Source organism: Sphaeramia orbicularis, chromosome 5 (assembly GCF_902148855.1).
Source record: "Sphaeramia orbicularis chromosome 5, fSphaOr1.1, whole genome shotgun sequence".
NCBI classification, from domain to species: domain Eukaryota; kingdom Metazoa; phylum Chordata; class Actinopteri; order Kurtiformes; family Apogonidae; genus Sphaeramia; species Sphaeramia orbicularis.
The window spans coordinates 42,537,082-42,561,498 of NC_043961.1; the positions used below are offsets into that span (position 1 = coordinate 42,537,082).

General features: G+C 42.0%; 1 protein-coding gene across 1 annotated transcript in view; it reads left to right on the forward strand.

The window, feature by feature from the left end:
- ccdc71 (coiled-coil domain containing 71) overlaps nt 1–21,253 on the forward strand; it is a 51,058-nt gene extending 29,805 nt beyond the window's left edge. Inside the window, exon 2 of the mRNA XM_030133503.1 lies at nt 17,726–21,253. Coding sequence (XP_029989363.1) covers nt 17,737–18,789 — 1,053 coding nt within the window. The 5' untranslated portion in view covers nt 17,726–17,736 and the 3' untranslated portion in view covers nt 18,790–21,253. The remainder of the gene's footprint in view (nt 1–17,725) is intronic.
- The last annotated feature ends 3,164 nt before the right edge of the window (nt 21,254–24,417 follow it).

Below are 24,417 nucleotides of genomic sequence, written 5' to 3' on the forward strand. Positions count from 1 at the left end.
TGGCTGAGGCAGCATGTGGGGTTGTCTCTGTCGTGGTGGCATCTCAAGTGCCTTGCGATGTTTGACATTCCCCCAGCGCACTGGATCTCTTTCCCATACAGTTTGCACTTTGCTTTATCGAAAGGCAGCTTCGTCACATGGTCTCACACTTTACTGTTGGTACGTCGCGGCATTGTGTTTACCTGACCTGTGATCTGATATCCAATATGGCGACCATACGTAAGTGCTAGTTTGTTTTGCAAGTCCAGTACCGGTTCCCAACGTTCCAGTTTTTTTGGACTTGAACCGTAACGTTTTTACAAGTCCAGAACCGGGCAAGTGTACCGGTACGCAGCACTATTTGTGATATAGTGAAAAAACTAGGCCCTGAAAAATGTTGTGGCATCCTATTCTCACCTGCGTTTTCTGGATGTGATGTTGTGCCAGCATTCTGTGGTAAAGGCAAAAAGGCTGCAGGGCTTTAGATTACCTTAATTTGGGCACATCAAATGCTGGAATCGGCGGAGGGGGTGGGTGCGGGATTAGATTTTTCAACAGTAATTCCTGTTTTCTCAGACTATTTCAGATATATTCAAGAGTATGAAGGCATGGATTCCACAAGTCTAATTTCCAGAAGTATTGATCAGCATATGGCCAGCTGATTTTAATTCCAAAATCACAGGACTGCATGCAGGCAGATAATTCATATGTCATATGTTTCACTGCGTTTGTTATGTGAGCGGCCTGAACTTATAGGTCGCCCACGAGGCATGGTTGTTGAGAGAAAACCTTTGGCGTACAACGTACGAGTCAATCTCCAAGCTCTCATCACCTCTCATTGGCCGAAACGGGTGATTTAGACCAATCAAACGGCGCAAATATGTCATACCTGCTGCCAGACAATAGTCTGGTCTTGTCTGTCTTTTATGTTTTGTGTGTCACTTCCTGTTTTATTTTGTTAAGTTTTCCCTCATGTGTCTTGTCTGTCGTCTTTACTTCCTGTTCCCCGCTCATCCTGACCTCTGTCCTGATTACCTGTCTCCGCCCTAATTTGCTTCACCTGTGTCTAGTTGTCTTCCCTCCCTTTTGTGTATTTAAACCCTGTCTTTTCCCCTTGTCAGTCGCCAGTTTGTAACTCCAGTAGTTCAGACCAGCGTACTTGACCTCGTTTGTTTGCCTGTGTTTGACCTGTTTTGGATTCCTCGGTTTTTCGTCTTCTGCCTGATCCCTGTTGGTTTTTGTCTGCCTCATCTGATCTGGTTTTGACCTTCTCGCCCTGACTACCGGTACGTGAGTTTGCCTAGTCCTTATGTCCTGTTGCTCGATTGTTAGCCTGCCTGTGTATGACCTGTTTCCGTCCCTGACCTCCCTTTGCTTTTCCCCAGTCGGGGAAAAGAATCCTAACACCGCTCGGGGAGACGGGCTGCTGCCCTCGATCCGGAGGACGAATCTGAGGAGAAAATCCCCAACCATTATCCTCAAGATTCTGTCACTCATTATATTTTTTTCACCTGTGTGTGAACAATAAACCTTTTGGAACTAACTTTTGTTGTCGGAGTTCTGCATTTGGATTCTGTGTTTGTGCTAACGTTATCACAAAATATGACTTCTGCGGGAAGCATGAATACTTGTGCTTTCCTGTTCGGTATATATGTGGTGTTGTTGTTGTCAATGTTTTCTCTGTCGTTATGAACAAGCCTTGTATATTATAACCGATGTGTTTTACGGGAGGAAAAAAGCAGGGGCGAGTGAGTCAATACTTTCGTTTACACTCTGCTCTGGCCTTTTTTTATTTTTAATTTGGGGACACTAATTTGGGGACATTTAATTTGGGCACACCGTTAGTCGGCCCAGCCAAGGTGTAATCTAAAGGCCTGGGCTGCCTGGCAAACCTGGGAGGTGTGCCCTGAAGTGACTTCTGTCTTCCAAAATCTCAGTCAATTCCCACCACTTATACAGGTACATCTGAAAAAATTAGAATATCATGAAGAAGTTCAATATTTTTTGTCACTCATTTCAGAAAGTGAAACCCATATAGACTCATTAGTAGAGATGGAAATCGATAAGAATTTAACAATACCGATTCCATTATCGATCTTGCTTATTGATCCGATTCCTTATCGATTCTCATTGGGTGAGGGAATAAAATAGAGCAAACGGGTGTGTTTGCATTAACTGTCTTTTATATTTCCATCTCTGCACAGAAAATATACCATATACAGTATGTACAAATAATAATAACAGATGACACTGGGCCTGGTTGGGGGGGGGGGGGGGGGGGGGGGGGGGCTGGCAGTGAAAGTGAAACTTTGAAACTTAAGATGCTGTACTAATTCTTCTATTGCCACATGTCTACTATGTAGAACCAGTTCGACTCAGCCCGTCTCCCGTTGTTGTGCACCTCATTTCCTTTTCCCTACCTTCGGAAACTTGTATTTGAGGGGGTACGACATTTGTTGCTGGAACCGGAACTGGGCCCGGCGTTCACTCTGCCACTACATTCACAAGCACCTTGAGTAGAGTATCAAATACGTGACATTCCTGTAAATGAATCACATGCTGTGTGGACAAATGTTTGAGAATATTGGAGGGATTCCACCCTTTTGAAGACATGGAAGCTTTGTAAGTGTTACAAGTGGACCTGGTGTCATCTTTTTAGGCTGTTTCTGCCTCAACACCATGTTGGCTACGTTCTGACCAGAACAATGCAGTGTACGCGTGACGTCATCGCACATGCGCAACGAAGGCGGAATCGATAAGCAGAATGGTTAAGCAGGCAGGCAAATGATTCCAAGGAATCGAGCGACTGGGATCCGGTCCTCAAAAAGAGTCAGTTCTCGATTCCCATCCCTACTCATTAGACTTAGAGTGAAATATTTCAAGCCTTATTTCTTGAAATTTTGATGAATATGGCTTACAGATAATGAAAACCCAAAATTCTGTGCGACAGAAAATTAGAATATTGCATAAAATCAATAAAAAATGAATATTTTAAACAGAAATGTCAGGCTTCTGAAAAGTATGTTAATTTCTATGAACTCAAGACTTGGTTGGGCCTCCTTTTACATGAATTACTGCATCAATGTGGTGTGGCATGGAGGCGATCAGCCTGTGGCACTGCTCAGGTGGAATGGAAGCCCAGGTTGGTTTGATAGTGTCCTTCAGGTCATCTGCATTGTTGGATCTGGTGTCTCTAATCTTCCTCTTGACAATACCCCATAGATTCTCTATGGGTTTCAAGTCAGGTGAGTTTGCTGGCCAATCAAACACAGTAACACCATGGTCATTGAACCAGCTTTTGGTACCTTTGGCAGTGTGGGCAGGTGCCAAGTCCTGCTGGGAAATGAAATCAGCATCTCCATCTTTCTAATAACCCCTATGGAGTATTTTTGCCAAGTTTGGTGCTTGTATCACATTTTGAAGGATAGTTTCACTTAGTTGCAAAACAGATGCTGGTGCCTCTTACTATTTAACAGATGTCCTTCAAATTCAATGTAGATGTAGAGATAACTGTGGATGTCCACGATGAGAAGTGGGGGGTAGGGAGCTCAGAGTTTGTGGGTGTGTTGGGGGAGGGACGTCAGAGTTCAGAGTTTGTGTGTGTTGGGGGGAGGGAGGAGGTCAGAGTTCGTGTGTATGAGGTAGAAGGGGTTGAGGTTCCTGACATCCTGGTGGATGAGCTGTCCTTCAGTCAGCTGGTCCTGGTCTGGAGCCTTCCGTCTCCTTCCCCTTGGCAGCAGATTGAAGAGGCTGTGAGATGAGTGGGTAGTGGTAGTGATGGTGGTGGTGGGGGTCTTCTCAGCTGCTCTCACTATGCTTAGTGATGTGGTGTTGTTAGTCCAGGAGTGGTCCTTTAAGATGTGGATACCCATGGACACTCACCCTGTCCACAGCTGCACTGTCCACAGTCAGACCAATGTCCTGGGTCTGTCCTGGCTTTGTCGCGGGTCTGTCCTCTTCTGATGTCCACCTCACTGCTGTAATTTCTCTGTGTTGCTGATGAGACCCACCACGGTCATGTCATCCACATACTTTATGAAGAGGTTGGAGCTGTGCCACGGTGTGGTTGTGGGTCCATGAAAAGGAGAGTGCTTGACCCAAACTGTTTGTGGTCTTCTTTTCAGGAGGTCCAACAGCCAGTCCAGGTGCTGAGCCCCAGCTGGTCCAGTTTGGGGGGAGGGCAGAGGAAATTACATCACAGGATGAAAAACGGTGGTTCTGACATGTATATAAAGGGTATGCACGTGACGTCACCACTAGTGGAAGTCACCGCGGTTATGCCCACTGAGTGGCAGAAAGAGGGAGATGAGTAATGGCTTTGGCTTGAATACTGCAAAAACTTTAGAACAATCTAAAAAATGGGGGAAGAGCTGTTGTGCCATTGATTGCACAAATAGGTTTAAAAAGCACTCAGAGCTATCATTTTACCGGCTACCTAAAGCCAAAGACAGAAGAAACAGATGGATCACTGCAATTCGTAGAAATAACTGGAATCCAGACAACAAAACCTGGATTTCTGGTTGCTATTTCATGTCAGGTAACGTTAATTTATGCTGTATTCCTGCGTAAAATCATAACTGAAATTACATATTGTTTTGGCTGACGTTACTTCTTAGTAAAGGTCTTAATGTTAGCATCTGTCATTTAGTTCTATATTTCATAACTGAAACGTTTTTGTCTTCAGTTGTGTGATTGTGAACCTTGTGCTCTACATGATTTGTAAACTAGCTTAAACTGAGGTTAACGTAGTTTTCCAAATAAGGTGGTACTCTAGCACAAAGCTTTTGTAGCTGTGTTGTATCAAGTATTTGATGTTAACTATACTTAAATATCAAAAGTACAAGTAGATCATACACTCATTTGGGTCAATACTAAGGGTTAAACTACAGTAAATCAGTAGCGAACTGTGAGCACTACTGCTGGGCCTTTACCTTGGCAATCACTGCCAAGAAAAATAAGTCTTCACTGACATAAAACCTCAAACAATAGTATGTTGAATTGAAAGCACTCACCATCTGTAATCTTCTAATTAATGATGACGAGGATGTCAACAACTCTTTGGCCTTTGTATGCTTTCAGGCTTTGCATTGTGTATTTTCCTGGCGTTGAAGTCAGGTTCATATAAATGTCAGGATACGTGATTTCCGGCCGCATATCAGTGTTCATAGACCACTTGTTGTTTGGTAGCTTGTATGGATCCATGTCGAGTCCAATTGTCTTGAATTTCATGTTATATTCCACATTTTTCCCGGTCTCGCGGTAGTTACTGCTATCCTCTGCCATGTTGAGCCGTTTTTTTTTTTTTGCCAACCAGTCTGACTTAGAGGGGCGTGGCCCAGTGGGGAAGTGACGTATGTGCATTCCTTCTATAAGGAGAGAGTAATGAGCCCTGTTAGCCACAGTAGTTCTGGTATAGTTTGGATACACTGGGAACTGCTCTCAGATTGTAACCCTTTGGCCAACTTGTGGCCGAAGGGGTATTTTAATCGTTTTGTCATTTGTTTGTCTGTCTGTCTGTATGTCCGTCTGTCCATTCAACAACGTAATCGCATTATCTGAAGAATGCATTGAGATAGCCACACCAAATTCACACAAAGACAATCTAATCTCAATTATAGGGCAGTAACTTTCAACAGAACACTATATTTGGCTGAGAGGTAGTAAAATTGCGCAGCCCGTTATATTTGTAGAGTTGCAACAACTAGTCAACTAATAGTTGATGTCAAAATTGGCCAACGACTAATTTAGTTGTGGACAGGTCATTATTGACATCATTGTTTGTATCCCACAGCAGTCACCCCATAATAAACACTGTTTGACCATAACCAGCTGAAGTAGCTCAGTGAGACATCTGACTTTTCCTAGATCTTTGGTGCTCTGACTGCACATGTGCACTTAATGACCATGAACAGAAGGGGGCAGTAGATGCTGCTGAACCAAGGCTATGAGAAAGTGAGCCTTTGTGTGTGTGAGAGAGAGAGAGAGGTGAAGAGAGTGGATGAGTGAGACAGAGCGAGGACTGAAGTTCACCATTAATTTTTCTTTACTGTTATGCCGCTGTGGTTACGGCCGATAACCAATACTATAGGTTGTCGACTAAAGACTAAAGGACTAGAATTGATTACAAATGTCTAATTTGCATTTGGTAGCTGTTGATTGGAATTCTGAACAAGGTCCAAAGAGTGCTCTGGTCTGGAGTGGAACCAGGTCACTGATGTTTATTGACGATGTGATGCTGATAACAGTTAACTGTAACAGGATACGTTCTAAAGTGTATAGATCTATATTCTCTCCTCACATTCCGTCAGATGCTGCAAAACTGAAATGATGGTGCTTGACAGTGCAAATGGACAAATTCTGATTCTGGATTTGGTGCGACTTTGAAAAATTTCCCCATTATAAGAGATAGGAAGTGGATCAATGCAATAACTCAGTAAATATAAATGATATCCAGTGTAAATTTCTACAGTACAGCCCTGATGGGGAGATGACCAAAACGTAATGGCCACATGCTGATCAGGATCTTCTTCTGGATCCGGGAACTTACGAAAAATTCAACATGGGCTCTTATGGGGAAAAAATTTCATTCGTCTTCTTCTCCCAAACTACAGTTCTGATTGACTTCAAACTTGGTATACAGCTTCTTTATGATGATGTCAACACAAGGTCTTGAAATTATTTCGATCCGTATCTGATTCTGGATTTGGTGCGACTTTGAAAAATTTTCCCATTATAAGAGATAGGAAGTGGATTGATACAATAAATCAGTAAGTATCAATGATATTAAGTTGGAATTTGAATTTTTTACAGATCTGATTGGAATATGACCAAAACATGGGCTATTTCTGTAATATAATAAATACACATAACTGAGTGATAATAAATGGTATCTGGATACATTTCCCAAAGCTTTTAATTTGGCCGGTAAGCTACAGGGCCATTGGTCCTATTTTTTTAAAATGTATTAATGCCTTACATTTTTGATACTTACAAGAAATACTGAGTTGAAATAATTCAATTTTATTAATTTTTATTTGTGTTTTATTTATTAGGGGGCCAAGCCCGCAGGGACTGGGGGACCAGCGGTGCTGTGGAACCCTATTGTTTTTGTAGGGATTTTTATTCATCAATATTATTCTTTTTATTTTTCCGTTGATAAAACTGTTACTGCAGCCTAAACCGTACATTGTACAGTGGTGCAATTTGAAGGGTTGGTCCAGACCCCTGCAGGGACCTCAGACGCAAAAATGTGCATATATTCACAAGCAGGGGGCGCTTGGTCTATAACTCCCACACCGTATGTCCCACACCGTATGTCGCACATTCAAAAACCTTATATCCTCGGATTCCCTGAATAGTACTGAATCAAGTGAGCTAGGCCACGCCCATTTCCGCCAGACTTTTTTCCCCGCAAAATGGCGAAAGCTGAAAAACCTACTTTTTGGAACTCTGATGTGAGAGTTTGTCTGATCTGCATGAATTTTGGCACATACACTCTTCTCAAGGGCCTGACCCAAAGTTATTACAAGACTTTTGTTTGGTAGAAAAATGCGCAAATAATTAAAGAACAAATTTCTGTAGCTAGCTAAAAAAAGGCTTACATATCTCAGTCAAAGTAAAGGCTATCAACACCAGGTCTTAGATCCTTGGTTCTCATGTGACTGTGAGGGTATGAGCCGAATTTGGTGAATGTTGGCCACTAGGGGGCGCTGCAAATGTGGAAAATTTATATCTCCTAAACAGCTGCACCGATTTCTACGAAATTTGGTGGGTATGATGGAGGGCCTTTCCTGAGGTGATATCTCTAAGGTGGGCGTGGCTGAACAATGTGGGCGTGGCTTATTACAAGTTAAACAACAAACATTTCCTACAGCTGAACTGTTCTGCTGAGGGCTGTGAAATTTCTATGGACCCTATAGAATAGGACACAGATCTACCAGAGCAAAAACTGTGGATGTGCTCCACTAGGTGGTGCTATAACAGACAAATACGCGTTTTTGCCTCTAACTTCCACATTTTAAATGACACATTCATAAACTTTACATCTTTGTATTCCTTGGATAGAGATGAGTCTACTGATATAGGCCCCGCCCACTTCCACTGCATATTTTAATTTGTAAGTCGCTACATATTGAAAACACACTTTTTTGAACTCCTACTAGGGTTTAAGCCCCGCTGGCTTCAAACTTGGCACATACAATCTCCAGAGGCTTCTGATCTAAAGTTATCACCATCAGTTTGCTGCTGTAAAAAATGTGCTGCTTATAAATGAACAAATTTTTTTGCTAGCTAAAAAACACATATTGTTGCACATCTTTGACAAAGTAAATGCTATCAACATCAAACTTAATACACTCTTTTTAGGGGTCAACCAGAGGCTCTGTGCCAAATTTGGTACAAATCGGACAAAAGGGGGCGCTATAAACAGCGAAATATCAAGTCACAAAAAAGTTGGTCCGATTCCCACAAAATTCGGTGAGCATGATGGGGGGGTCACTCCTGAGACCAGCTGTAAAGTTTGGTGATGATTGGTCAACGTGGGCGTAATTTATTACAACAAATCCCAGTCCCCACACATTCCTCCTTTTGCATTCTTAATGCATTGGTCCCATTCCAGTGAATGCAGGGAATCCGGCTCAAACTGTTCCTGCAGCCTAAAGCGTACATGGTAGAGCGCTGACATTTGGAGGGTTGGTCCAGACCCCTGCACGGAACTGAGGCGCAAACAATTATATATGTCCACCAGCAGGGGGCAACAGAACCAAAGACAATGCATTTTGGTCTATAACTCCCACACCGTATGTCACACATTAAAAAACCTCATATCCTCAGATTCCTTGAATAGGGTTGAATCACATGGGCATGGTCAGGCAGATTTGGGGGACGACTTTTTTTCCAGCAAAACTGCGAAAACTGGAAAACCTACTTTTTCAAACTCCTACTTGGGATTTGGTCCAATCTCCTTGAATCTTAGCATGTACGCTCTTCCCATAGACATGATACTAAGTTATCAATAGCATTTTGTACGGTCAAAAAATTTGAAAATTATTGATGAATAAATTTCTGTAGCTAGAAAAAAAAAAGTTAACTATTACATATCTTGGATAAATTAAATGTTGTCAACACTAAATATTAGATACTTGTTCGACATCTCAATGTGAGGGTATGAGCCGAATTTGACGAATGTTAGCCTCTATTGGGTGCTGCTAATATGTGAAATTTTTATCTCTGAAACACCTTTACAGATTTCTATGAAATTTGGTGAGTATGATGTGGGGTCACTCCTGAGACCAGCTGTAAAGTTTGGTGCAGATTTGTCAATGTGAGTGTAATCTATTCCAACTAATCCTAGTCCCACACATTCCTCCTTCCACTCTGCTGGTGCATTTGTCCCATTCCAGAGAATAGAGTGGCTCAGCCCCAGACCCACGTCCTTTGGGGCCGACTTCCGTGGGCTCTGTGGGGCCTGGGGTCCGAGTGGGCGGGGAGGCTTGGCCCCCGTTCATAACTACTTGCAGTTCTAGTTTTTATTTGTGTTTGCAATTGCCTCTCTTGAAATGGTTGTAGTCAAGAAAATACATTTTGTTGTACATGCACATTTATCCTTGCTTAGCTGGGAGTTTGGTGAGGCACAACAATGTGCGTTGGTTTGCCATTGGTGGCTGACTCTGCACTGTGTCCTTAAGCTCTAGGTGATGCCTGATGACAGACTGATCTCATGAAATTGCGTTGTATGTGATGCCAGTTTATTGAATTTGCCATGCAATACGTACGCATTTTCATCCTTCCGCGTGCTATTTAATGCCATTTGATGGCGTGTCAATGCGCTACCGCTAACCCCATAGCTAACCCTACCTTCTCCATTAGTTTCCTCTTTGTTTTGGTGCTTACCGCACATGCGTATGTTCCAGAACTGGCTGCGTGGTGACGTCAGGACGTCGCACGTATAAAACGGAGGCAGACTGCTGGCAAATTTGTTGTATTTTTTGAAATCGATTGTGCAACCTTATAAATTGATTCTGTAAATGAGAACTGCGATTTTTATATGAATTTTTTTTCTTTTTTTGGCACACCCCTGATATTCACAGCATATATCATTGTATTTAATACTACGAACTGTTGTTGTCTGTGATGATGAACGGGCTCATTATTCTCATGATGGTCACAGATATTGACAGATGAACTTCTATTTTCTTTGCAGACCTTCAGAAGATGTGGTAAAAACTTGGATGTAGACTCAACTGTTCCCAACAGACTGGTCTCTTCTGTCCAAGTAATAATACCATATTTTACATAAATTTGTCATTCTATTAAAGAGCCCAGTCGTAGGAAACTACAGCTCTTGTGTCACTTTTGTTATCTCTGTTGCTTATACAGTAACGCCGAGAAGTCTGTCCATCGAAGATTTTGTGCAACAGATTCCTCAAAGACTACTCACCCGATTCTTCAGACAAAGTGTGATCAGATTAAAAGTTAAGGTGTGGACAGAATGTTTGTGTTGTTTTGACACAATGACCCAAATAGGACAGTAATTGAGTTTAATCAAGTTTACAGTTATCTTCAGCATTTCCACTGGTAAGGTTTTGCTGCAGCGCAGCGCCATGGCAAATTCCATACTGCCACACCAAACATTTCATACAAAAAAATCATCACCGTCGGATGAGACTTATTGTTCATATGTATAACAGGGGTTTTTCTAGAAAAAATTAGTAAGAGGGAGCACAGGTAGGTGAGGGAGCAAAGCGACCAAGCACGCGGGGGGGTGTTTCCCCTTTTGAAAAATTGAGGTAAAAATGGACCATTCTGAGGCTATCTGAGAGGGATATTGTAACTCTAGTGGCCCTCCTGCAATTTTTACAAGGCATTTCACTTAATAATGAAGACCCAATTGGTTTCCTATTTATTTATTTATTTTGATAATTAACAGTTTTATTTGTTACATTCATATGGTGCATACACAACAAAATGTATTTTCTTGACTAGAAACATTTTCAGAGAGGCAATTGTAAATACAAATAAAAATAAAATTTAATTACTGTCAACTTAGTATGTCTTGTAAGTATCAAACATATAAGGCATTAATAAATTTAAAAAAAGACAAACATTGCCTTTTTGATGTGCAACTGAACTTTGGCAGCTGTAAGTTTCAGAATTTTCAATTTAGACTTAACAGGAATGTGTTGTGGCATAAAAGAGGAAAGAACATTTGAACGGGAACTGTGAACAAGTCCATGCATAAACAGTTTGACACATGTCTGCTATATTCAGGAGAATCAAGGCAATGCCCACCTTCCAAGTCCCACCTTATGTCTGTCTCATAACCTATAACCCCACCCCACCCCACCCCACATGCACACGCGTGTGTCCAGTTAATCGATGATTCGTGTCATTCTAGCAAAAAGTAGTTAAAATTTTCCAAAATTCGGCCATGACAAGGAAAGAGAAAGCTTTCAGCAAGCCGTGCACCATTTTGGTCGTGCTTTAGGGAAATTAACTGTTCAAATCACGGCTCGCTGCCGATATCTATGCTTGTGAAAATCATAATAAACTATCCACACATTAGACAGTTCCATAATTAACACAAACCTATCCCTCCGCAGGGCTAACGTTCTGTTAGTATGATATTTTGATGTTAATCTCACTGATTTGCGCTATCTCGGGTCCTCCGCTCCATTCTGGGTGTTTTATGAGCAGATACTACATCGGAGATGTGATGTTGTTTTATGGAAGGGCAGTGTTAAAACGGATACATGACATGGTGTTTACCTTACTGTTCAGTCTGAAATGCTTCCACACTAACGACATTTTCTGTCTTTTTTATTGTGTTTTTTTGTCTTTTGTCATCATTGCTGTATTGACTCGCCTGTCTGTGCTCGTCTCCTCTATCTTCCCGCTGCTTCGAACACTTATGCGTCGTCTGTCATCTTCCTTTGCCTGAGTAACGTAGGCGCGTTGTGACACATTAAATAGTCCGTGCAAAATGCCGTGTTTTGAACTTTACAATTAAATAAATGATTTCTCGAGGCAGAGAACATTCCTCAATCATTTTTTGTAATAGAGGTACTTGTATTACTCGAGGAATCGTTTCACCCCTACAACCAATTGAAGAGTAACTTATTCTTCTGTTAGAAGTGTAATAATGTTGTAAATTTTGGTAACAGGGCACCAGCCAAAAGTATGAGGGTGCGGCGCCCCTGTTCCCCGGTTCAGAAAAACCCCTGTATAATATATAATAGGCTAGGACAAATGTCTTGCCCCCTCAAATGAAAGTTTGCCAAGCGTCAGAAGGCAGAGAAAAGATAAGGGAGTGTAAAGTTCCACTTTCACGTCTGCGGGTTGGGGGCATGGACTGCACCACCCCATACCCCCATAGTAGTATAAGTAAGACGGAAAGCAACGCATTTGCAGTTACACCGCATTACACCGCCACACCAACAGATCAATTCCACAGGAAACACTGGTTATCTTTAATTTAAAATTGAAGACGACTCCCTGACTAGACAGGGTATCAGTGAGTAGGAGGGGCTGATACCCCTTTTCTACCAAAAAGAACCTGGTGCTAGTTCAGTGCTGGTGCAAGAGCTAGTGCTTACCTGGTTCCAACTTGGTGCCTCCAAAGTACCGGTTTGCTTTTCCATAGGCCAAGAGCCAAGCAGAGCCAAGTCAGATACATGTCAGGGCTTTAGATTACCTTAATTTGGGCACATCAAATGCTGGAATCGGCGGAGGGGGTGGGTGCGGGATTAGATTTTTCAACAGTAATTCCTGTTTTCTCAGACTATTTCAGATATATTCAAGAGTATGAAGGCATGGATTCCACAAGTCTAATTTCCAGAAGTATTGATCAGCATATGGCCAGCTGATTTTAATTCCAAAATCACAGGACTGCATGCAGGCAGATAATTCATATGTCATATGTTTCACTGCGTTTGTTATGTGAGCGGCCTGAACTTATAGGTCGCCCACGAGGCATGGTTGTTGAGAGAAAACCTTTGGCGTACAACGTACGAGTCAATCTCCAAGCTCTCATCACCTCTCATTGGCCGAAACGGGTGATTTAGACCAATCAAACGGCGCAAATATGTCATACCTGCTGCCAGACAATAGTCTGGTCTTGTCTGTCTTTTATGTTTTGTGTGTCACTTCCTGTTTTATTTTGTTAAGTTTTCCCTCATGTGTCTTGTCTGTCGTCTTTACTTCCTGTTCCCCGCTCATCCTGACCTCTGTCCTGATTACCTGTCTCCGCCCTAATTTGCTTCACCTGTGTCTAGTTGTCTTCCCTCCCTTTTGTGTATTTAAACCCTGTCTTTTCCCCTTGTCAGTCGCCAGTTTGTAACTCCAGTAGTTCAGACCAGCGTACTTGACCTCGTTTGTTTGCCTGTTTTTTGACCTGTTTTGGATTCCTCGGTTTTTCGTCTTCTGCCTGATCCCTGTTGGTTTTTGTCTGCCTCATCTGATCTGGTTTTGACCTTCTCGCCCTGACTACCGGTACGTGAGTTTGCCTAGTCCTTATGTCCTGTTGCTCGATTGTTAGCCTGCCTGTGTATGACCTGTTTCCGTCCCTGACCTCCCTTTGCTTTTCCCCAGTCGGGGAAAAGAATCCTAACACCGCTCGGGGAGACGGGCTGCTGCCCTCGATCCGGAGGACGAATCTGAGGAGAAAATCCCCAACCATTATCCTCAAGATTCTGTCACTCATTATATTTTTTTCACCTGTGTGTGAACAATAAACCTTTTGGAACTAACTTTTGTTGTCGGAGTTCTGCATTTGGATTCTGTGTTTGTGCTAACGTTATCACAAAATATGACTTCTGCGGGAAGCATGAATACTTGTGCTTTCCTGTTCGGTATATATGTGGTGTTGTTGTTGTCAATGTTTTCTCTGTCGTTATGAACAAGCCTTGTATATTATAACCGATGTGTTTTACGGGAGGAAAAAAGCAGGGGCGAGTGAGTCAATACTTTCGTTTACACTCTGCTCTGGCCTTTTTTTATTTTTAATTTGGGGACACTAATTTGGGGACATTTAATTTGGGCACACCGTTAGTCGGCCCAGCCAAGGTGTAATCTAAAGGCCTGCATGTCATTACGTCAGTGTAAAACTTGATCACGTGACTGTGGATCTGGTTTGGGTTAATTAGTGTGGGACATACTCACTTGGAAGCAAGTGCTGCTCTTGTCTTTACAAGCCAACATAGCAACCCATAGGCGAAAAACACAAATATTCACTCTGTGGCATTTGTGATAAACATAAATATCTGGGTTTCTATATTGCATAGGTACAAACTATGGATGGGTGATGTGGGCAAAAAAAAAAATCTCAATTATTTTTTTACAGTTTCCCAATAACAATAATCTGATGATATCTTTTAAAACATGAATTTTTGTTCTTTTTTTTTTTTTTTTTTTTTTAAACAAAAAATGCTGTAAAACTGTACGTGTTTACCAGGACATCTATGGATAGACACAGCGTTTCAGAACAACAGCTCTTGTTTGTTTTTAAAGTGCTTCATACATCTTATGCAAAACATTGTGGGGGGTGGCGGGCAGTAGTTATATACATGGGTGTGCAGTCCATAACTAATGTGACTAACACTGGGGTGAAACGAAAGTGAAACCTATCATACTTTTGACGTCTAACTCCTGGCTTCTATGTCTCTATTATACAGCAGAACTTACATGAACTTTTCACAACTTCTAACCAGTATCTACTGAACCCCCTCCACATGAATTTGTCACGTTTACCCTACCTACCGCCTCAGCTTGCATATAATGTTATTTTGACCCACATCAATTTGGTCAAAACCGAACCATTTCCAGACCAGAGGTTGCGCTAGACATTTTTATTGTCCATCATTTTGACAGACAGGGTCGTAAAAATTCCGTCATAACATATTATTATCCGTCATTTCAAATTTTTATTTTTTTTAATGATAAAGAGATATATTTAGTAGTATTTAATACTCAAAAACATCTCAACAATGCAGCAACAGTAGTTGCTGCTGGCTGATAAACCAACATGATATCAGGACTCGCATAATTATATAATTTACTTTTAATAACTTATAACTTAATAATTTAATAACTTTTAATTGGTGCGTTACCATGCACTGAGGGTTAGGGTTCAGGTTATGTGAACCAGACATCTACGCACAAATTTACATGCCATCAAATAACACATGAAAGGTAGAAAATGCGTACATATAGCACACCAAATGCCATAAGAACTGATGTATTCCTTGCTTGTCCGTCATCCTCCACCGCATCAGTCCCTCTTTTTTTCATTCATCAATGCCATTACATTTACTGGGCTTTTCTAAAATAAGGAGAGTCAGCTGTCTTCACAGTGTACGCTAGCAAAGTAGCATCTAATTTTGGCTAAAGTCAGCAAAACAACGACGCAAGACTTGACACTGACTGATTAATATAATATTCACACTCACCATCAACTGGACAGGGGGTCTACTACAGGTGAACTAACTGTGAGTCATTTGACTGAAGTACCGCTGTTGTATTCAGTGTAGTTGTGAACAGTGGTGCTGTAGGTTCTATACAGGTAGGATACTGTTATGGACAGTTTGATGCCTTGTCGAGAGAGACAGACCAGCGATCCTGAGCAGGTTCTGTTCAGTGTTGTGTGAAAACTTTCTTTGGTAGTGTCATGAGATTGGTGTGTGTGTGTGTTCCTTTAAGTGTGAGAGCGGTGTGTGGCACGTGTGTGTGCGTATGGTGTGAGTGGTTGAGCAAGGTGAGGGAGCGGCAGTTTTGAGTATGAGTGTGTAAGAGGACAGAAGTAAAAAATGTACTAACATCGATATACTGTGCATAAAATTAAAGCTGCTGTCTTCCACTACTGGCAAGGGAGTTAACCCCGACATCGGCCCTGGAGGAAATCTCCCCTGTGCTTGCTGACTACGGCCGGACGAGCCGAGCAGGAAAGGTTAACAGTAGATTACCCTCAGTATTTTCATCTGTCAAAATGACGGCTGGCCTTCAGAATTTTCCGTCATTTAAAAAAAAAAAAAATCTGTCAATGACAGAATATGTTCGGTTAATGTGACCTCTGTTCCAGACCAGTGATATGGAGCCACGTTTCACTATGAAATCATCTATTGGGATGGGAGACTACTGCATTTCCTCCAGGTGAGACGATGTTGTGTCTCGGGTGCCGCCAAGTCGCCATGAAACTGAGTCCTGTCCGCTGATTGGCTTCTGAGGCACGCATTCAGCCAATGAGGACTTTCATGAACCTCTCCTTTACTGTCCATGCACTGTCCATTTGTTTTCTTTTCCAGACAGTATGAATACTCGATAATGTAAAACTGCACATCGGCTACTCAACATTTACGATATTATCATAGGCGATATATATTGCCCACCTCTAGTACAAACATAATGCAAGAGTAGCCTGTAAACAGATAATTAGTGAGGTCAGCAGAGCAGTATTGTTACCCAAGTTTATGTGAGGTACAAGAAAACACGAGCAAAATTAACTTTTTGCATTTCAAATGGGTTTATTCACATTAAAGAAAAAAACCCCAAATAGACTAAAAAATAAAAAATGCTTTAAAAACTTTACAAAAAGAAGAAAAATCCAGGTGTTGCTGTTTGAATCTGCCTCCTCGTCCATGGGCAACAACTCTGTAAAGAACAAAACAATGTTGTGTACAGTTGCAAAAATGTTGTTAACATACCACTAGCTAGCATTTTAACGTCTGTAACGTTTGTAGCTCACTTTAATCTCTAAAGATGACTTTGTGAGCTATTAACCATGTGTTTGAGAAACAAAATTTAGCAATATCATTTGCCGCTGTTTCAATAACAGACTCGTCCACGATTGGAAGCTGCAAGTCTGTGACTGCTGTCCCTTAAAACCAAGTTCAGCAGGTCAAAATTCGGGATTCTTTTCAGCTGGCCGCTGCGTCCAAGCTGTCTTTTCTGGTCCTTGCAGTCTTTCTTTAACTTCTTCCGTTTGTTTAGAAGCTGGTCCAGGGTCTGCTTGTAGCCGGCAGCAGCCCTCTCTATGTATTGTAAACTGGCTTTGTTCGAGAAGCTCCCTCCAACTTGTCTTGGACTTTGGATGAAGACCACAGTGCCAGAAAGCACTGGGCCTCCTCCTCAGTCCACTGCGGCTACTTTTTGGTGTCTATAACTTCTCTAAAAACTAAAGTAAAAAGCCGCTGGTTGTAGTTTTAAAAATGGTGGTTCATAGCTTTCGCCGTTCCTGTTTTGGTCCACAACCCCCGCCCACCGATAACGCGGGGGTTGCTCTGGCCCCAGTTTAGCCCAGTTCAAAGTTGGTACTTGCCTGGAATCTGTTTGGAACCACTGTGGAACTGGTTTGGCTGGTGCTTAGGTGGTGGAAAATCAAAGCACTGGTGCTAAGTCAGGCACTGGCTCCGAACCAGCCCTGGACCCTGTTTGGTGGAAAAGGGGTGGTATAAGTGTTGTGTGGCAAGGTGGACTGAAATCTAGGCATTGTACTTGTACTTAACTGTTTGTGACTAAACTATAACAAATAACACATTTAGAGGAGAAACTCACCACTACCAAATTTACCATCTGACACCATTTCTACAAATCTGCATTTCCTTTAAATGAAACAAAATGATCTCCAATCCTTATTTGGATTTGTTTTTTACTAGGTAGGAACTGTCCTGTTGGATTTCTGATACACCTCTCCATACTTTGCTCTCAGTGGCAAATGTTCTAGGGTTTGATTCTGTGACCGTTTTTCTTTCGACAGATCTACAGAACATGGCTGGCACGGCGCGAGGTCCAGTGGTCAGCCGGCCGTCAGCGTTTACCATGGAGGCGCAGAGGGCGGTTCACTCCTGGTCACGGATCTCCTCTGCAGGCCACAACGTCCTCCTGGATGCCCTGAAGATCCTCAGCCCCATGTCCCATGATCTGTCCAGCACAGAGGATCTGGTCAGCTTCCTACAGGAGCTGAGTGACGAGGGCCACAAACCCACCGTCCTGTGCAGTAAAGACGTGTACTGCTACCGCTCCTGCACCAGCCAGCCTCTAACCAAGGACATGCTGAAGCCCCCCAACCGGAATGTCAAACCCACTGCCAAGAAGAGGAGGAGGAAGCCTCTGAAGAAGAGGGAAGTTCACCCATCGTGGATTACATCAGAGCGGAGCAGCCCCCGGATACAAGGTGTCCGGCCCCCAGAGCTCCTGGTGGACCACCATGCCATCGTCTGTAGCCAGGATCGCAGTCGGATTGTGGAGCCGTCGCAGGTCCAGGTGCAGCCGTGTCTCAGACTGACCAATATTGAGGGCCTGTCAGGGTACCACACAGCCCGACTCCAGATCCAGGCCACCTGGAACCCGTCCTCCCAGGCTCTCCCTGTTGTCTTTTCACAACAACACCACCCTCCAGCGCTTTCAGGAATACCTTTGCAGCCTTCTCAGAATGGTGGTGGGGCGCCCACCAAAGCTGTGGCCTTGTTCAGCCAGAAGAGCCTGTCCTGCCCGGTCCGCTTGGACGGCGCCCTCATTGGAGACTCTGCGCCTGTCTTCTATGCCAATGGCCGCGCATTCCCTCAGACGGACACACAGCTGACAAGCAACCACTCCTGGAACAACGGCCTCCACCAGGACAGCAGGGCCGCCAAGGAACCGCGGAGTAAATGGAAGGACAAGAGGAGTTTTAGGTGCAAAGTGATAAAGGTGGATGACTCTCGGTCGGTGGCAGAGGCCCGCAGGAAAGCGCAGAAGATCCTGCAGGTCAACCTGTCCCCGGTGATCCAGATCCAACCTCTCAACCACATGCTGAGAGACTTCAGATACCAGAATAAGTGACTTCCCTTCATACATTCATGACCTTTAGCAGATGTTAGTGTTTTACATCCATCAGCCGTAGCAGATGTTTGACCTTGTTTTTATTTGTTTTCCATTTTGTTGCTGTGTTGGCGGTAGAGCTGCTCAGGTTCTGTGTTCCTGACAGATTTTTTTTTTTCTATAAAAGGCATTTAAAGTGTAGGTGACACTTTTCCTGGCAGGCTGGGAGGTGAATATCAGCCCAACGCTGGTACATTTTCACTGTCTGTTCTACACAAACAGTTCAACCAACCATTCATCTGACACCACTGGAGGGAGTGGATGAAGGAGATGAATTTTGCGATGCACCATACACTGTGACCACTCGGCTAACGTGAAATGTTTATTCAGCTCTTTTGTGAGCAGCGTTTCCCTTCTGAGAGCTTTGGGGGGTATTTGTTCATCATAAAATGTCAAGTATTTTCACGTTTTTCTTGCCAAAGTTCTTCACTCTTCCAATGTAATAATGAAAAATTCAAGTTAGTGTTGAGTATTGCTTTGAATATGATACTCAGTCAGTCCCAAATGTGGTGGTTGGTTGTTTCTGGCAAAAACAAACTACAAAAAATGACAAACAAGTATTTAGTTTGTCTTTCTTGTTCGTTTTTGTTGCATTTCCACTGGAAAACAGGACAGTTCTGAGTTGACCAGAGTCAGACCTTCACTACGTGTTCCTTTGCTTTAGTTTATCCACTTATATTGATTGATAATATAGTATTTATGACTGTTGGAAATATTTAATGTTTTACAGTGACAGAACATGAATTGGTGGTTTCAGATTTTTGTTTTTTCAGGAACATTGAGAATTGAGAGATGAAAGCGTTTCTTTAATCACTTTGGTTTTCTTTTTCTTTTTTATAACAGATTCTTCTTCTTCTCTGGTTACATTCAGAATTGGCCCACCTCACTTCCATAAGTATAACACCATCTCTGGACCACGTTGATATTTTGTAATATGATATTACGGCTAAATGTCAACCAGTTGCTGCTGCTCAACATAGATCTTTGTCCTAAAAAAGTGTGAACTTAAAAGATGATCAATTCTCCAGATGATATAAAACAGTATAAAACACAAATTTCAGGTGAGGTTGGTGTGTTTTCTGCTCAGTTGGTCATGTTTGATACTGAAAATGTCCAGACTCTGCTTGAACATCCCTGCTGTGATCAGAGCATCAGTGTTTTATCATTTACCACTTTGTTGAAGATGAAACTCATATTCTTTTTCTGTCGCCATCCAATCCAAACTCCACTAACAGTCCGGTCCAGTTCTTCTGTGAACGTGGACTGTTTTTTTTTTCTACAGGTGTGCAGTCTGATGTTGGTGCTGAATTCTAACTGGTACCAGAATGTTTGTGCGGTGGGTTTTGGTTCTTTGAACTCAGATGGTGAGATCAGTATAAAACAGCATATGTTTGAATTATTCTAGAGTCACGTCCATTTTACCAGGAGACAATGACACCTTTCATGAATAGGACACTTTCTACAATTTAGAGATAACTTAGAGGAAAACCGGTGTTTTTGTCTAAATGTTAATTGACAAATGTAAATATACATCCAACAGTGAATTTCCAAACATCAGAAGCAGCTGATTCCGACTGTGACTGATCCCTGGTAAGATGCTAACGTCTGCATAGCATAAGCATATGTGCGGTGTCTCCTTATTTATCAATGGTTTTGGCGTTTTAAGAACTGTGGCTTCCTGTGACTGTTTCCACTGAGTGTCTGACAGTGCTGCTGCTCCCTGCAGGTTGGGATGAGAACGTTAAACCACCACTTTGCTTTCAAAGGTTTCCTGAACAGAAAGAACTGAATATCCATTTTCATGTCATCTGCGAGAAACTCCTGTGAATTCCCACAAAGTTCTTGTTTGGGGGGAAAAAAAATACATGACAAAAGACGACATTTGAGATTGAGCATTAAGGTTTATTGATGATCTTGAGGGAAAAAAAAGTCCATCATCCACTTGTGGCTCCTTTCACATTTTTAGACTGAAAGATCTGCAGAAAAGTCAGTCTTCAGATCTTGAATAATTTAATAATTGATTATCATTGTCAGGATTCTAGTTTTTCCTCCACCAACTAAAAACGTCCTTAACCTGACCATTAGTGTAACAGTCAATAAAAGTACCAATGACCATAGAAAACTCAATGGCAAGTCACAGGCCAGTTTGAAAGAAAAATAAATTGATGTGAAACTGGCTTTAAAATGATTTTCATATTTAGACCACATCAGTGTTCGACTGTTTCCATATCTGCATCTGGTCAATCTTTCATTTTGAAAACTTCTGGTCACTGCTCTCCGGTCTGTCTGTTCACGTTCATACCCACTGACGATTCCCTTTTCTAGATCGTTTGTTTTGTTGTTTGTGCAACACTTGTATAATATCGTATTTCCTACATGATCTTTGAAAACCTTTTTGTTGAATAAAAACTTACCTGAAAACTAATTTGTACCTGGTCTGTGCACATCACCTGCTGTATACATGAGGTATGTCAGAAAAGTTCTAGGACTGATGTCACAAAATAAATATTTCAAATCCAAACTGCAAATTTTCCCCTTAAAAGTAATCACACTGGAGTATGTAACTGTGATCTCAGCTCTCTGCAGCCATTAAACTTTTTCCATATGCTTTTTTAACTGCTGAAAGACTGATGCATGCCAACGTGTCAAGACGTCCTCGAGCATCTTGAAACTGAACCAGACTTGCTAGGGAGAATCCTCATCGGTGATGAGTCAAGGATTTTAAAGTACAACCTAGAGATCAAACACCAGAACCTTCAGTGTGAGTCTGATGTCCCCAAGGCCAAAGAAAGCACGACTGTCAAAGTCCAAAGTCATGTTTATCACATTCTTAGATGTGAGGGGCATCATCTACTGCGAGTTCTTGCCACAGGACCAGACAATCAACCAGCATGTCTGCAAAGAGATCCTGTGGCATTTGCTTCATTCAGTGCATGAGAAGAGGCTAGAGTTGTGGCAGGACAACTTGTGGCTGCTTCACCATGTCAACATGCCTGCTTAAAATGCCCTGAGCATCTAAAAGTTCCTGGTTGAGAAGAACACTACTCTACTGGAGCAACCTCCCTACTCAACTGACCTGGCTCCATGGGATTTCTTTTTCCCTCTTCCCCAAGCTGATTCAGGTCATCAAGGGGACTTGTTCTGAAGATGTGGATGCCATCTAGATGGCTGTGACGATGGAGCTGTGGAGGATTCCTGAAGAATCCCTCCAGGAGTGCATGGAAGCGTGCCAGAGAAGGCTGGGAAAGCTTGTTATACTGTAGGGCAGGGGGGGCCAACCTTGGTGTTGGAGAGCCACTATCCTGCATGTTTTAGATGTATCCCTCTTCCAACAGACCTGATAACCATCAGGTGTGGGGAAAGAGGGAAACATCTAAAACATGCAGGATAGTGTCTCTCCAGCACCAGGGTTGCCCACCCCTGCTCTAGGGGGATTACTTTGAAGGTGAAAACTTGTAGTTTGGATTTGAAATATATCTTTTGTGACACCAGTCCTGAAACTTTTCTGACACACCTTGTATGTTGGATAAGGGGGGGAGTTTTTTGTATTGAGGAGACATATGTATGTGTGTGTGTATTAGAGGTCGACCGATTATCGGCCGGGTTGATTATCGGCGCCGATATTTGGGAATTTGACGTATATCGGTATCGGCCTTTTTTTAATCCGATGGGCCGATATTAAGAAACCAATTTAAAACAGTTATTTCGGCTCAGATGCAGCCGCGCCTTTCTCTCTCACTATCCACTCTGCGCCCTCTGATTGGTTGAGGCTGAAGCTGTCCTCACACACACAGACGGGGACTGACTTGGGATGAGCCTGTGTTCTACATACATTTTTCTCCATTACTAATACATAGTGTGCAGAGCGTTTAGAGCCAGACTGATGAACTAATGTTCTGGTAAAAGCTTATCAGACTTCACCTTAGCGTGCTTCCCTAAAACAAGTGAACTGAGTTTTTTAGGCCCTCTCTCTTAATCCCACACACGCTTTTCTATCACAGACTGTTTCCATCTCCATATTATCAGCAGTCTAATTCACACACATGTCAGGAGGTAATATGTGTTAGCAGAGCTGCCGCTAATGTTTACTCTGCTCTGACGTTCTTCTGAAATATTAGTAGTAGTTGTGAGATGTAGAGCACAGGGATGTTTAGTACAGTTTCAGAAGAGTTTTCTATATTTACCTTTGACACGTGTTTTCTCTCCGGAGCTTCTCACACCAGAAAACTTCACCTCTCTGCGGTGTGTACTCCTTCCGCGTCAAAGAGTACACCCCGCGTCAAATAGTGCCGCTACAGGTCTCTGACTGCATGCGTCGATTTCTGACTATTTGGGATGAGACTGTTGGTATGTAATGTAATAGTGTGTGTTTGCATTAAAGTCACATGAAGAACTCTACAACTCACAACTACTAATGCTGCTGTGAGCTTTCTAGTCCTATGATCTCAAAATTAAAGTGAAGATAAGAGAGAGTCCAATTCAGAAGTAATTTATCTGAACATGGTGGAACATCCTGTGTGTGCTCATTAAAGCCCTAAAGGCTGTTTGTGTTTTGTCAGGAGTTTAACTGCACTCACAGGAACTATTAGACTTTTTTATGTAGCTTTTGTCATATTAATCATTAATAATGTAGCAACATAGTTTTGAATGACAGGGTCCCTGCTATCGCATGGTAAAATATAAAATTTAATAATGAAATCAACTTAAGGCGTCCCAAATGCTGTAATAAATTAAGCATAATGAGTTGAGCAGATGTCAGCATGTGGCCCAAGAGTTTACAACAGTCTCCCTGTATTTTTGTTGTGTTTGAACTTAAAACAAAGATAAGTCATTATAGTTATATTTAAATTTTACTTTATTTACTGTGGAAAAATTTCAGGGAGCTATTTATTTAAGCTTTTATTCAACTTTATAAGAGGTGCTTCTGAGTCTAGGAAATCCATGCACTTCTGGAGCTGTTATTTTCTGTTTGTTTGATTAAGTAAACATGCTTTAGGCATTTAAACGAAGTTCAGTGTTTGCATTATTCAAAATTTTTCACGCCAATTTTTACACTGTTACTGCAAATGAATATCGGCTCCAAATATCGGTTATCGGCCTTCTCTAACTACTAATAATCGGTATCAGTATCGGCCCTGAAAAACCCATATCGGTCAATCTCTAGTGTATATATATATATATATATAGATATAGATATAGATATAGATATATATATATATATATATATATATGTGTGTGTGTGTGTGTATAGTGACCAATTTTCATGTGATACTATAACCAATTTTTACAGCATACGATGACCAACAATTATATCTATGGAGCCATTCTGGGGCCAAATGATGTGTACATCAAAAAATTAAATTTTAGGCTCAAAATTCAAGTTTTGATCTTGAATTTTGAAAAATGCAAGATTTTTTTTTTTTCAGTTGCACGTTCTATCTTTTCAGATTCAGCTCTTGTTCTTTCAGTTTCAGATCTTTTTTCACTTTCAAATCTTTTTTTTTCAGTTTCAGATCTTTTTTTTTTTTTTTTCAAGTACAAAACTTGTGGCCCTGATGTCGCATGGGGGGCGTGGTGTCAACTGAAGGG